This window comes from Notothenia coriiceps, unplaced genomic scaffold (assembly GCF_000735185.1).
Source record: "Notothenia coriiceps isolate Sejong01 unplaced genomic scaffold, NC01 NC01_scaffold00004485, whole genome shotgun sequence".
In the NCBI taxonomy this organism is placed as follows: Eukaryota; Metazoa; Chordata; class Actinopteri; order Perciformes; family Nototheniidae; genus Notothenia; species Notothenia coriiceps.
In genome coordinates, this window is record NW_011337186.1 from 31,135 (window position 1) to 47,214 (window position 16,080).

The 16,080-nt window shown below is 42.0% G+C and overlaps 1 protein-coding gene across 1 annotated transcript; it reads left to right on the plus strand.

The window, feature by feature from the left end:
• The first annotated feature begins 2,506 nt into the window (after positions 1 to 2,506).
• On the plus strand, positions 2,507 to 11,843 carry LOC104942353 (guanine nucleotide exchange factor DBS-like). Its single transcript, XM_010767566.1, has 21 exons — positions 2,507 to 2,617; positions 3,331 to 3,484; positions 3,584 to 3,636; positions 3,739 to 3,818; positions 3,946 to 4,012; positions 4,102 to 4,217; positions 4,353 to 4,422; positions 4,498 to 4,590; positions 5,029 to 5,121; positions 5,199 to 5,324; positions 5,405 to 5,626; positions 5,718 to 5,810; positions 5,905 to 5,983; positions 6,069 to 6,153; positions 6,239 to 6,333; positions 6,567 to 6,659; positions 7,147 to 7,221; positions 8,651 to 8,760; positions 8,838 to 8,950; positions 9,060 to 9,163; positions 9,251 to 11,843. Exons 1-21 carry the CDS (start codon positions 2,507 to 2,509, stop codon positions 9,331 to 9,333), a joined length of 2,115 nt encoding a protein of 704 aa, XP_010765868.1. The 3' UTR covers positions 9,334 to 11,843.
• The last annotated feature ends 4,237 nt before the right edge of the window (positions 11,844 to 16,080 follow it).

Here is a 16,080-nt window from a genome sequence, read left to right on the forward strand (position 1 = left end):
TTTGTGTGTGTGTGTGTGTGTGTGTGTGTGTGTGTGTGTGTGTGTGTGTGTGTGTTATGATGGCAGCACAGACTGCAGACAGGGGACAGTAGTGTGTTGTTTTGCTGAGATGATGATGCCACCATCTATTCAGTCAAATCAGGGCTCGCTGCCAGTGACCGTGTCAGGACTGAAGCCATTGTTCGGGATTTATAACCGTCTTCTTGGCCTCACCGAGACACACATGTAGGACGAAGCAACACTTTAAACATGATCATAAATGCTGTATTTTCGTGCATTTCTTCATTAAAACAACAGTCACAGTTGTAGTCAAAAGAAGGAAGATACATTCAGATGCGTCATAATCCATGTGGTATTGCACATAATCCTGATATTAGTTCCCTTTATTGCATGTCTATTTACTCTGAACTGGCTATATAAAGATGTTTAGTCATATTGCTTAGCTTCTTATCTTTTAAAGAAGACCTCACACATGAATATAAGCCTCAAGTTATTCCTGATTTATTTTGGGTATGTTCTTTTCTGGTGTTTTTTGTCCTAGGGCTTAAAAGGTTAAGTGGAAATAAAATAGAAATGATTCTGGAATATCCTCAGTGGGTTTCCCCTGACTGCCTGTGACAGCTGAACAACCCAAACAGTCAGGATTGAACTCACGTGAGCGTCAGTAATATTTTATTGTTTGTCTGGCTGCCGCTTTTTGACCCAGTTGTTGTGTGTGTGTGTGTGTGTGTGTGTGTGTGTGTGTGTGTGTGTGTGTGTGTGTGTGTGTGTGTGTGTGTGTGTGTGTGTGTGTGTGTGTGTGTGTGTGTGTGTGTGTGTGTGTGTGTGTGTGTGTGTGTGTGTGTGTGTGTCAGATACCCCACAGCAGCGACAGATGGGGATTTGGTTAACCCTGCCTATAATGCCAGATAATAAAGCTCAGATTCCCTCACACAAGTGTGCACACACGTACACACACAGCTGCAGAGCGGCTGGCAAATCCTGGCTTCTCCATATGCAAATACACACAATGCAGCTGACCATCGCTCTGCTGGCATTTGATACCAGCTTTTAACCACGCTGCCACACCCTCACACACACACACACACACACACACACACACACACACACACACACACACACACACACACACACACACACACACACACACACACACGTAACCCCGTGCCTTCAAGTCTACATACCAAGTCAGTCCTTTACATTTGGAGCAGCAGATGGAGCTTGCAGAGTCTCCAAAGTGCTGGACGTCTGTCTTAGTGTCTTGATGCACAATGTACTCCGAGATGATGCTCATGTTATAGCCTGGAATATAAGGATGCAGGTTATTCTCAGATATTAGAGTCATTTCCCTCAGCACCTGCGTTGTGTGTCTGTTTCTGCGTCTGTGTGGTTGTTTCTGTGTGTTCCTCTGTGTCCGACCATGTCATGCTTGTTTTTGTTTGCACAGCCCTCAGCCAGGGGTGTGTGTGTGTGTGTGTGTGTGTGTGTGTGTGTGTGTGTGTGTGTGTGTGTGTGTGTGTGTGTGTGTGTGTGTGTGTGTGTGTGTGTGTGTGTGTGTGCGCGCATCAGACAGCCCTCCAGCTTCCTGTGGCTTTGAACTTTGACCTGCACAGCAGCACTAGCAGCCGTTAACCAGTGGAGAAACAGCTGGCTGCCATCTTTGAACTGACAGTGTGTGTTTAGCGATGAGGTCCTGTAGGAACATGACTGCAGAACAAAGGAGAAGGCGGAGGTGTGGCGAGCCGGACGCTGATAGACCACGCTTTGTGTGTGTGTAATGGACTGTACCTTCATGAGACTTAATTGGGCTGCTGTCTCTTTTTCATCTCTGACTAGTGACCTTTACAAAGTGTGATTCACAAATTGAGTTTCTACAAATAACATTAACAAGTGTAGGTGGTAATCAAATCCAAACACAAGCACACAGTGTTCATTCCTTCATTTATTTTTAACTGTGTTGGGATGGGATGCTATATATCTGTGCTGTTTGACTGCCAATACTTAACATTATTTAATTAGACCAACACTAGCCTCATGATTTCAGATCAGCAGTTTATCCTTAATTGTTTAGGCTGCAGGCAGAAGAATTTGAATCGATAAAATAGTTGCCCGTTCATTCTTCAACAAGTCAACGTTGATAGCAATTCCTGAAACATTGGGAATAAGGAAAGACAAGACAGTAAAGTTTGAGAGTAAAGTGTGGTACTGCTGTTGACCCAGAGCACACACACCCACAGTATCAACTAGCAGCAGGCCAACACATTAAATATGTAGGCATGTGTAAAGAAACCCTGTCCTCTGTTTCATCGAATCCAGCCGAGAGCACCTCGATGCTCTTTTTTTTCCGACTGCCTCATTCCACCTCTTCCCCTCCTCCTCTTCTCCACTATCTTTTCAACACACACACACACACACACACACACACACACACACACACACACACACACACACACACACACACACACACACACACACACACACACACACACACACACACAGGCCGGAGATGTGTGTGTGTGTGNTGGAGCGGTACCTGGACACCGGGTCGCTGCACACGCTCACCGACCGCAGCGCCATCTGCTGCCAGTACGAGGCGGTGATCACCTCTCAGCTCAGGGTCCGTAGGAAGAGGATTTTACACGCACAATTATAATGAGTTTACCTTTTAGTGAATTTACTGTAATATAGACGGACAGAAGGACGGACGGACCGATGGACGGACAGAAGGACGGACGGACGGATGGACGGACGGACGGACGGATGGATAGATAGACGGACGGACGGACAGACAGATGGACAGATAGAAGATAGACAGACGGACAGACGGACGGACGGACAGACAGATGGACAGATAGATAGATAGGCAGACGGACGGACGGACGGACAGACAGATAGATAGATAGATAGATTAGTACTTTATTGATCCCAATTTGGTAAATGTTTGCGTTGCAGCAGCAAAAAAAAACAAGGCAATGTACATAAGAGAAATAAAGACACTGGAAATAAACAATCCAAAATATTTCTGAAGTAGAAATAAAATAGCATTAAAAAGTCAAACAAATATAATTGTGGTAATACAAATTTCCAGTAACAAAATATAATGCAGGATATTACAGTATATGTAGATTAATTGTGCAATAAATGGATTATTCAATATTAAATAGGAATGTAAACTGTACAGTGTGATTTTAAGTCCAAGAGAAGCTATGGAGCAGAGAGTTCTCTGCCAGCCAGAGGTGATTTGTTATAGAGTTATTGCAGTGGGCAGGAATGTTTACCTGTAACGGTTTTAGTGAATGATCTGTAATATCTGTGTCTGGTCTCCATCAGGATCAGGTAGAGAAGGTGTTCCAGAAGCAGAGCTCGGTCCACGAGATGTTTGAGAAGAGACGCGTCAGCCTGAAGAAGCTCGCCGCCAAACAGACCAGACCCGTCCAGCCAGTCGCTCCCAGACCTGAAGTCAAGTCCCCACTCTCCTCTCCCAGTAAGCCTGGATCCTTAGATAGACTGATATAATTAAAGAAGACTTATATTTTAAAACTCTGCTCTTCTAATGGCTAATTGTTTTGTCCCTTTCCTTCAGATCAACAGAGAAAAGAGAGGAGATACTCGGCTGATAATGCCATCTGTAAAAGGGTAAACACTGTCAAATACACGCAACATTAAAACATTTGTCTTAGTTTTGGATCATCCATTAGAGGTAGAACCATATTAATACATGTGTGTGTGTGTGTCCAGGTGGAGTCTCCCATACATAACGGTGGCACTAGACATGTGTCTCTCTCAGAAGAAGAGGAAAACCTGGCAGTACTTCGGCGGTAAGGGTCTCAGGGCGGAAAGAGAGGAATCAAACATACATTCATTGATTATATATAAATAAAATAGTAGTAGAAATCAACTGTTAAGAAAATAACTAAGTTTTTATTGTGTATTTCTGTGTTGCAGCCACGTGATGAATGAGCTTCTGGAGACGGAGAGAGCTTATGTGGAGGAGCTGCTGTGCGTGCTGGAGGTGAGTGGTGGTCTCGTCACTTCAGTTCATGCCCACATCCTAAATATCAGCAAATCCATTGATCTAACGTGTGTGACATTTAACTCCAGGGCTATGCAGCGGAGATGGAGAACCCAGCCATGGCTCACCTCATCCCCAGCACCCTGCTGAGCAAGAGGGTCGTTCTGTTTGGAAACATGTCTGAAATCTACCAGTTTCATAAGAGGTGCGCTTTCCCCCAGTCTTTAAGCTAAGCTAATAAGAAAGTGGGATCAATCTAACTCCCTGCGAGAAAGTGAATAGAAATAAATCTCAACACAAACTAAACTTTAACACTTTGTTTCATGCTGTTTGTCTTCAGGACGTTTCTAAAGGAACTGGAAGCGTACACTGACTGCCCAGAACTAGTGGGCCGCTGCTTTTTAGAGAGGGTAAGCTACCTTTCCTGATCAATTAAGCACTCTTTCAAAGTCAAATCAATTCCATAACTCCATGTCTCTGTGCAGATGAAGGACCTGCAGATCTACGAGGCGTACTGTCAGAATAAACCTCGCTCTGAGAGTTTGTGGAGACAGTGCTCCGACTGTGCCTTCTTCCAGGTACCACCATTCACCTCAAACTGTAGCTTCCTTTTCCTGTGGCTTACAAGACCAATACACTCTAAATCAGTGTTTCTCAAACCTTTTCATACCAAGCACCACTTAACCAATAAAAAAACACTCTCGGACCACCTAACTCCACAAATATCAAAAAACACATCGTTTTTCTTAGAACAGATTACAAATTGCTTGAAAATGTTACAAACAAGTGGCAACATGTGTGACGAAGGTGTTGCGCTGGGCTATATCATGCAATCGAAAGTTAAACTTAACCTCGCTCCATTGCGGAGACATTCCCGCGAGAGTGCGGAAAACTAAAATGTATTTATTTATTTCAAATGTGAAATTGTACCAATATACTCACGGACCACTAGGGGGCGCTCACGGACCACCAGTGAGAAGCACTGCTCTAAATATCTTCCTTGTTTTGTGAACCAGGAGTGCCAGAAGAAGCTGGAACATAAACTTGGTTTGGACTCCTACCTCCTTAAACCTGTCCAGAGAATCACCAAGTACCAGCTCCTGCTAAAGGTGAGCTGTCTCCGTGTACTGCTGTAAATCTAAGTGTTTATTTCAGACTGTCACTGAAGCTTTGTTTGTGTTTACAGGAGTTGTTGAAGTACAGTAAGGGGTGTGATGGCTGTGATGACCTGCAGGAAGCTCTCTCCTCCATCCTGGGGATCCTGAAGGCTGTGAACGACTCCATGCACCTCATCGCCATCACAGGATACGAGGTCAGAGAAATGACTACACCTCAAATCTTACATGAATCTCCCCCGATCCTCATTAATACCTGCTTTCTTTTCCCTCTCAGGGTAACCTGTCAGATCTGGGTCGCCTGATGATGCAGGGCTCCTTCAGCGTGTGGACGGAGCATAAGAAAGGTCACGCCAAGGTCAAAGATCTGGCCCGGTTTAAGCCCATGCAGCGGCACCTGTTCCTGCACCAGAAGGCCCTGCTGTTCTGCAAGAGGAGGGAGGAGAACGGGGAGGGCTACGAGAAAGCTCCGTCGTACAGCTTCAAACACTCCCTCAGTGTACGCTAACATCAATCACATTATATTAAATATATTTGTGCTCTGTAGTGAAAGATTAAGACTGACTTTGTGCTTTCATTCAACCCTTTAGATGAGTGCGGTGGGCTTCACAGAGAACGCTAAAGGAGACAACAAGAAGTTTGAGATCTGGTGTAACTCCAGAGACGAAGTTTTTATAGTCCAGGTAAACTCACTCATTCTTGCTGCTTTGATAAATGGAGATTCAAGCCCATCAGTTTTTGTAAATGCAGTTTTTTGTTGTTATTTTTCTCGTCTAGGCTCCAACACCAGAGATTAAAACATCGTGGGTGAACGAGATCCGCAAAGTTCTGACGCAGCAGCTCAAAGCCTGCAGAGGTATCGTGAAAACACACAGTCACACACGCCTGTTTGCATTTCTTCTTCTCTGCTTTCTGTAATACATACCTGCTTTCAACTCAAGTCAATGTTTCAGATGCCAGTCAGCAGAAGAGCTCAGACTCCGTTTTCCAGAGTCCCTCCAGCAACAACTCCTCCATCTCCCTCAGGTCAGTGTTCCATGTGCTGCACCCACGTAAGAAGCCTCGTTAAAATGCTTTTTATTTATTTGCTTTTTTTTTTCTTTTTCTCCAGTCCCTTTCGCAGTAGTGGTTCGAAAAGCCAGAAGAAGACAGAGGAGAAGAAGGCGGAGGCGATGTCCGACTCCTCTTCTTCACCCAAACACAAAGGTGAATGTCTGATGTCCTCACACACGGACGTGAAAAGAGTTTCATAATTCAACTATGAAATGCTCCTGCGGTGAACTCCCACTGATCTACTTTTCTTCATCACCTTCATCCTCTTTCTGTCTCTCTACCTCTTTGTTTATTTTTTTATGGGCTAAATGTATTAATTCTTCAATGTTTGCAACACACTCTCTTTTCGTTTCCTCCCGCTCTCCATTTCAAACCATCGTTTCCAGATGAGCCAGTGACCAGTCCCACCACTGACAGGTCTGCAGTGGCTAAAAAGCGTTTTACTTTGCAGGGCTTCAGCACTCTCAAGGGTCCCAAAGGTAACGTCAGTGGACTTTAGGAGGTTTTAAAACAGGCACACTAGCTCGTTTATATTAATGAGTCAGGCTTTTATTCTTGCATTATTTCATTATTTTCATTATTCAGCGCTAAAAGAACAACCTCAAATTTAAGAAAATAAGTATTCAGTAGATGGTCCTTTCCCTACAACCAATGTAGTTATCATACGTTCTATATTTAATACACTTCATATACTGCCGTGTTATTAATTTAAAATCAATGATTGCCCTCTGTCTGATCTAATCTAGAGCTTAACATTTGTCTGTGAGGTATGTTGTAGACACTCTGCCCCCTAGTGGTAAAGTCTAACATTGCCACAGCTCTAGATACATGATATAATAATTAAAAAGGTCAGGGTTAGTCTTGCTTTCCGGCGGATCGATTTCTCACCTTTCTCTTCTTCTTCTTTTTCTTCTTCTTCTTCTTCTTCTTCTTCCCTATCTTTATTTTCTCTGCCTGTGTGGCCAGGCTCGGCCATGAGCCCCGAGCACGGCTCCAAACGCCACTTGGTCAAGAGTGACCCCACACCGTTTGGGTTCAAAGGTATATTGTTGTCCCGTAATCGGAGCCCATTTAATTCTAGAGGCCATCGTTCATCCTCCCATCCCTCGCCACTGAAGCGTGCTCCGCTCTGTGTGTTCTCATTATGTAGATGTTCATCTGTGTCTCACATAGAAGGATACAAGTCAACGATAATCCAGCAGTAGAAGCTGTTCTTCGTACCATCACCCTTCATTTATGTGTGGAGAGAGAAATGTGTTGCATTAAAACAGACTATCTGCAGGTCTTGAAAGTGCTAATCCCAGTTGTATTTGTATCATGATAGATTTCATTTGCACTAGTTGCCAATCCAGTACAATATGTTACTGTTTTGCACAAATGTACACCACTGAAATATCTCCACATTTCTTTCTTTGGCTTTCTGAAACCTGCAGATGCTCTGTGACAAACATATATATATATTTTTCACAGGTCATCATCATCATCATCACTGAATGATTTAGTCTTGTACCTTTTATCATCAGGGTCACTTAACAAATGGCAGTGGATGAATGGTTTACTAATATATAAGAGGGTGGAGTCCTTTCTCCTGGTATCTCACCCAGCAGTCTCACTGTCTCGCTGTCACTGTCTCCGTCTAGAGCCGGCTCCTCATGTCTCTCTGAGCAGAGTCAGATGGATGAGTGCCTCTAGTCTGTTACAGAGCAAGCGGCGAGGTACAGATCGCTCTGAGGATCAGCCGCTGTAGGTGTTTGCCGTGGTTTGGGGTGATGATTGATTTTGACTAGAGGTAAAGTGTCGCAAAATATCCACTTTTCCTTTCATTTAGCCTTCCATTGAATCTTATGATCTTCCATTTGGCATTATATACATTTTTAAATCTACTTTCGGTGTGAAATATACGATTTTAAGACTCAATTCAGTGCTAAATGTATTTTTTGCAAATATTACTCTACCTCAAATCAATCACTCTCTCTTCTTCTACTATTGGGTGTTCTGGGTTAGTGGTGGTGTGGCGTTGATTAAATAATGAGACTGACTTTTCAGCACTGGCAGTCAGAGCAGCCGTTAAATTATGAGGTGATTTAAAATCTTGCCTTTCTTTGGATCGTGAGACTTTGATTAGATTTTTACTGGGATCTATCTGCTGTCTCCGCTGATCTTCTCGTGTGTGTGTGTGTGTGTGTGTGTGTGTGTGTGTGTGTGTGTGTGTGTGTGTGTGTGTGTGTGTGTGTGTGTGTGTGTGTGTGTGTGTGTGTGTGTGTGTGTTGATTTGTCAGAAAAACCTCTTACAGAATAAATCTGGATCATTTTGCATGTTTTTGAGTCATCTGATTAGTGACCCAAGAAGCATTTTCATGCCACATGAAGTTAGTGTGTGTGTGTGTGTGTGATACCCATTCATCCAATCACCTCTCAGTATCCCACCTCCCCTGCCTGTAAATCTGCTGACCTGTGTTCCCTTTCACAGGCTGGAACAAGGCGTCTCTCTCGGTGGACGCCTCAGAAGAGAATGAAGGGTACTCCAGCAGCGAGGACCCCATGAACTCTGACCCCGAGGACGACGTAGGGAAGAAGCTGGTGAGCCTGAACACATTTAAATACAGCATGCTTTTCGGATGTTTGCCACCTCTAACTGACTCTCTTTTACCCTTTAGGCTCCAGGAAAGTATACAGTGTTTGCAGACTGCGAGAAGGCGGGACCTCAAGAGCTGTCAGTCAAGAGTGGAGACATGGTGCAGCTGATCAGAGAAGGAGAGGAGGAACAGTGGTAAAGTTCTTTGGCTTTATTCTGGTATTTCTCTGAAGGCCTTGAATAATGATGTGGAATAATGCCAACAAAAGGACGATATATGATCATATATTTATGATTTCTGCAGGTTTGTGAAGAACCTCCGCAGCAGTAAGGAGGGCTGGGTCGCTGCAGCAAACCTCCTCAGCCTCATCTCAGAGTCGAAGTCCTCTCAGTCGCTCAGCAGCTCAGGTATGTTCCTGCTTTATTAGCCCTTTGGACACTGAGTCATGCTGCGTCCCTGCCCACATCTCAGTTTCCTCTTGTGTGTTTGTCCAGCAGATGGCAGCGTCTCCGGGAACATCAGCACTTCCTCCAGCTGCAGCGAGACATACACCAGCTTCTCCGACATCAAACCCTGACCTGGATCCATCACAGAACAATGTCCATGTGGATTTACAACAAAAAGCCCTGAAGCCGACCCTGACAGGAGGACGAATCAAATCACAGAGACCATCCACGTCACAGTTTGACGATCCAACTATAAATCAATCATCTCTGAATCTGCGGATGTTGCCAGTGTTTTAGCTGAGTCATCAACACCCCTCTTTCTTACAGTATTACTTTCTCATTTCAGATTATTTCACCTTTAAAGTTATTAACATGTAAGGTATGTTCACAGTGGCAGATAATTGGAATGACATCAGGGAGAAATAGTTTCACATCATACAGTCACGTCAGGCCTTCTTTCAAAATAACATCACTGGAAACTACAGATAAAAGTATTCAGTCTATTATTCAACCCATTTGGTTATGTAGCATTAAAGTGGGCACATTTAAAAATATCTGCGCTGCAATGAACTCCTTCAACATCACAGCAGAGCGATAGATTCTTGTGTGAATCAGCGACAGGTATAGATGCTATCAGACCGGCATTTCACACCATGCTTTAGTGTCAGACATTAATCGCACGCTGTTAAAACTGGCAGCTGGCTGCAACAAGAAAAAAGCTTTCGGTGCATCGTGGAGCAGGTCACACCTTCAGGCCGTCTTACTGGAAGTCTGGTCACCTCTTTGTATGTAAGGTCATAATGTCTGGCGGGCAAAGGGTGTCAAATATTCAAGAATGCTGTATTCCCCCCATCTGGTCGATAAGAGCTTCCCTGGTTTCACCGTATTAACTTATATAATTCATCACTTGGTGAATGTCAGCCACAGCACCACCCGGTGGGCAGATGTCATGCAGCTACACATGAAATCACTTAACAGAGCGGCAGCTTGGAACAACTTTTAAAACCTCTTTTCTTTTTCCAAGAGTGATTGTCTAACTGGCCTCTGCACTGCTCTGGGTTTACCTCTCAGGAAGGTGTGTGGGCAGGCAGGTGTGACTGCATACCTGTGTGTCGACTACATGTCTTTGTGTGTGTGCATTCTTGCATATGTGTGTGTACTTCAAAAAACAACTCCAACTGGCTATTTAGCCGCAGACAGCAGCTGGATCAGAGCTACACATTAGGATATTTCAGCTCAATTACTCATGCTTTTACCTGCTGGGTTAGTTTCTCATTAGGAAAAGTTAATTAATAACCATTTTAGGGACTCCTTGGACAGAAAAGTGTCAATACTCTGCACACAAATCCAGTTTGTGTGTCATGGCCTATCTTTGGTTTGCACTGCAGCAACAAAAGCAGCTTTGTCCCTCCCTCTGCTCCCAGCCCCGCTCAGGCATGTGACAGCAGCCACCTCTCCTCAAGCAGGGCTAACCCGGAGACTTTTCTCAATGTGTTTGCACCACAGGCCCTGCAGCGAAATGTGTTATGATGATGTAGCAAGGCAATTGAATAACAAAGTGCATCAAGTTTTGAAGTTTTGAGTAGGCTAATATGGCCCTGTAGTGGGAACCAGGATACAGGTTGATGACACATCTCTGACAACCAGCTGCTGTGACACACACACACACACACACACAGACAGACAGACAGACAGACAGACAGACAGACAGACAGACAGACAGACAGACAGAGAACCTGTGCTATTCTGAACATTGAATGACACCTTTTTTCTTACATGGTTTTTCAAAGGTGTTTTTGATACCCCTAGATTTCTACTGTATCCACGAGGCGCACTGTAAAACAATCTGTTCCTTTCTCCATTTTTAATGTCGAATGTGTGACTGTTGTTAAAAACAGAAAAAGTGCAGCATGCTGTTACACTAAAAACCAGCCCCGCCCGTTTATTACTTAATAAATGGGTTGTATTTGTCCATATCTGTGGTTTTGTTCAATTCGACCCTGATTTGAGCTTTTTGCTGAAAACCACTTTTATACGCATGTCTTCCCTGTGAAAGGAACGATCTTTCTCCAGAAAAAAGGAAGCTTAATTATAAACCAGAGAGTAAACTGAGGCTAGCATTGTGTATGGATCCATGTCAGAGTGGGAAATTACACTTGTACAGATGTGTCCTCTATACCTCACATTGTTTCCCTCGAGAGCATGTACATTGTGAAGCGGATCATGAGTCTGTGCGTCATCTCTCTTTGTGGCATGATCTTCATACTCCTCTCGCGTCAAAAGCCCTGAACAAGGCAAGTCTTTTTTTACCAGGCACTGTTGTATTCTGTGAGAGTTTATTTTCTGCCCTCATAAAGCTGACACGGGCACTAAACTTGTCAGCGTTCTATCATGATCACTCAATAAAGTTATTGAATAATTTGTACTTTTTGACTCGGAGGCCGGGGAGACGAGAAGGGTTCTATTTTTTTGTTTCTTTTTATGCAGCACATTGCAGCAACCACTGTCTTTATTTTCCTATTGTATCTACTGAGTATGGTGTTGATATAAATATATTATAATGAGATATATCTGTGTATATTTGTAAATATGTATGTAAAATGAACAGCAGCTTTAATAAAGTCTGAGATGGTTTCCTCTATTTTATTTGCATCTTTTCATGGGAATGTAGGCTCTGAAAGCAGCATTACTCAGCACTTTTTTAATTAAATAAACATTGTATGAATGTTTACAACTTTAATATCCACCATAAAAACATGGATAAATTGCCAATTTTATGAATTATGCATTTTGATTCAGAAGATTAGGTTTAACCACGTGGTTAATAACCTCCAATGGGCTTTTCACAGTTTAGACTGTCACCATTTGGATTGGGGTGCGTTCCAATATATATACCACCCGACCGTCAGCCTCTTTTTTCCTTCATTTACTCCTCTCACTAGAGCATAATAAGTACATTATGTCTGACAAGATATAAAGAGTTCATAAAAATCTATCAAGTAGAATTTTGGGGGGTTTAAATGTGATATATGATACCATTATTTGCAGGTTGTTGGGTCGAGGATCTTGATGTGAGAGAATGTGAACGAGACCAAGCCGTGGCTGGAAAGATACAGATGCGTAAAGTTTGCATGCGGGAGAAGCACTAATACCGGAAGTGGCGTGATTTCCACAATAAAACAAACGTATCTGTGTGACAGAATAATAACACGGTAATAGTGAAATTATTAATTTAATTCGTTCATTTAGGAAGTATTTCCTTTATTAGTAAATCTGTGTTTCATATGTATACTTTCAATTTCCTTAATGGTTCCATTTCTTTAATAAAACAACGGTTCACGTAGTTTTTATTGTGAAAGTGCACACCGGAAGTGAGTAATTGTATTCCCGCTAGTTTAACAGACTACTGGAAAGCGACCAGATGGAATTCAGCACTGGCTTCTTAACAGATTCCGCACATTTTAAATTGTATCGCACACATTTTTTAGCGGACTTTCTTGGCATTTGACAAGCCCTGGCGTGACTACAAGGGCCTGTGAAACGGGGACAGAAGAAGACATTTAAAGACCCAACATCTTCCCACTGTAGGTATAATTTCTAGTCCATAATAATGTCGAAGAGAGAGGGGTGTAGCCTTGTTAAATCACGTTGTGTGGGACTGTTTATGCGGCCTAATGTGTCATTTACTGCCTACAGCTTGTATTGCTTTACACACTGTCGTTCACGGGGTCTTTAATTCTCCAGCAGCACATATACAGTGTGTGTTTTTTGTGTTCGCTTTTTTTTACCTCCTTGCTATGTTACTTTAGACGACCAGAGTCATGCTGGCAAGAATGAAAACAACGCAGCTTCCGGTCCCATCACAATAAAGCGTGTGTTACAATGATCTAGTCCTGATATTATTAGTACATTAATTAATGCATTTCTATCTCATGATTGACCTACATTTTATTTAACTATTAAATTGATTAATTGAAGAAATATTTCTCAGATTGATCAATATGATTAACTAATAATAAAAGCAGTTGTCATATTTATATATATTTATATATATATATATTTATATTTAAAGCATAGTCATATTTTACAGCTCTTTCTGACTTCATTTGTATGTGACTCCAATTATGTGTACTAATATTCCTAATGCCTATGCTAGGATTAGACTCTGGTTGTTGATTTGTTCTTTTCTCTTTAAATTCTTATATACACAAAACTGCAGCAACCTAATCTAATGAAGAAACTGTACAGTATATTGACACAGTGAGTTTCTTCAGTATAAGCCAGTGTGTGTGTGAGCCTGCTGTTGAAAGACATGTACTACTGTCACACCCCTCCATCGTTTATTGCATCACCAATTGCATTTAAAATCTGATTATATAATATATATGACAAGTGGGTTTTCTCTATACCTGTAACTTGCCTTTTGGAGGCATACAAGCTTCTCAAAAGCATATTTTACATTTGAGGCACCCCTTTGTTCTCCATCGAAAGTTTAAAAGGAGCAATTTTTCTCTCATCATTATCAATCTCAGGAATGGATGAGCTGATGTTTGTCCTTTTCAGACAGCGTTCCTCTCCGGTTGCCTCGGAGAGAACAATCTCCTTGTGACGTCTACAGAGAACATTTCTCTGTATCTTGAGATGGATGGATTGTGATGGAGATCAAACACTCAGACCCTCATTGCTCCCTTTCTGACAAGATACAAAACGGGGTTTTTCTAAGACTTAATGAATTTGATTACCTTCGTTCAAGGCTCTTTAAAAGTCAAATTGAAGGTGTTTGATTCAAGAACTGCTCAAACGCCTTCATTTGACTGAAAAGGTCTTTGTTTAATTTAATCTGGCTGAGTATTTAAGGGTTAAACATCCTCCTTTCTCCTCCAGTTCTATCATGAAAAGGAAATACTGTCAGTTTAAAAGCCGCCACCTATGTTCTTGTTTGAAAGGTGCATTCATCACATTGTTGAAAGCCTACAGGTTTGCGAGCATGCCTAAAATCTCTAGGTCAAGCAAAAAAAAACATGTTGAACCAGGATATTTTAACGTATGCAAGAAAGACAAATGTGAAACCTGTTTTTTAGCATGCGCCGAGAAATGATCGGCTTGTATTCACTGCTTCTGACACATTGGCAGACACATAGGTGTGACGGGTAACCATCTTGCTTCACTGGGATGACTTGGCGTTAGTCATCAGTGCCAGTGTTACTACATGTTCCTGTGTGTTACCGTCATCTGGAGCGCCACAAAGCACCGTGCTGCGTGACGATTGATGAGAAGATTGGTATCCATGTGTCACAACAAGACGGGACAACTTGTTATTTTATTTTTTTAGTGGTGGATCTTTAACAGAAAAAGCAACTTAAATAGTATTTGTCTAGCTAGAAATGTCTCGGGGAATTGCTGTTTTTCTCTGTTGTATGTGACTTTAAACTTTAAATCCTTAGGTATTAGACAGAGAAACCAAGCATATTGAAGATGACACGTTTGTTTATAGTCACGTTTTCACCATTTTATGACATTTTAAACACAAAACAGTTCATCAAAAAATAAAATACTTAATAGTTGTAGCCCCAGATTGGTCTTTAAGGAAATCATACAGAAGATTATTATCATAAATAATGTTTACAGGAACCTATCATTGTGACCTACCTAAGGTGTCTAAGAGTGGATTTATTCATTTTAATCAGATTATAATTTTGGCCTACTGCTTTATTTGTATATCCTTATTTAAGTCTCTTATAATTACATCTGAACATGTAATATATTTGGGGCAGTGTGCAGCCTTTTCTCTGCTCGCTGAGTGTTCAGAGGGTTCAGTGGGCACCAGATTAATTCCATTACGTAACATTTAGTCAGTCTTAAGCAGTGGAAATGGGGGCTTCGCAGCAATATAGAGCCTTAAGCTCTCCAGGACTTAAAGACGTGTTATTAAACGATTAAACGGACCATTTTAGTACCGTTTTAATAATCTGAATGTTTAGCTTCAGCTGCAGCAACACCGAGCGGGAGTTTGAACTTCTGATACAGTAGTTTACAATATGATAAGGTTATAAAGTCCCCCTCTTTTGATAAGTACTTCCTCATTGCCTGCTTATCCTTGGACAAATATTGACTGGGTCTGAGTTATAGGCGTGACGTAACACAACGAGGGGACTAAAGCAGGGGTATCAAACTCAATTTCATCGCGGGCCACATCAGCATTATGGTTGCACTCAAAGGGCCGGTTGTAACTATATAACTATATAACTATACATATATATAATATACATAAAATAATGTATTATATTACGTTATTGCCTCTGCATTGGATTATTATCGGATAGGGTAATAACTTCATAATTAACTACGTCTGAAAGCAGAAGTCCAGGGCAAATAATTGCAAGTCTCTTCAGTGCGCATGTCACAAAATGAGATGCATTGTGGGACATGTAGTTTATGGGAAACCTGCTTCTGTAAAGTGACATGTGACCATATAATAAACGTATTATATTCTTTGCAAGTTCTTGCGGGGCCACATAAAATGAAGTTACGGGCCGGATTTGGCCCCCGGGCCTTGAGTTTGACACCCTAAAGGGTATTTTAGGTCTTTTCTGTTTTGAGAATCTTGAGGTTGACCTTATGAAATGTTTTGTGCACTCAGCAGCTTGTGGACAAAGTGTGTCTGCTTTTCCCTGACGTTATGTTCCACGGGACGATGCCATTATCTGTGTTTTGAGGTAAAAGCATTAAAAAAACATCCCATTAGGAACAAAGTATCTAGTGCTTCTTTTATTAAAACTCTTAAAATCACTATTTCTGCACAAACTGAGAGGTCGGAGGCTACAAATCACTAAATAACCTCAGCTTAGTTTCTGCTTATGTCAGGTGAAAACCTTGTG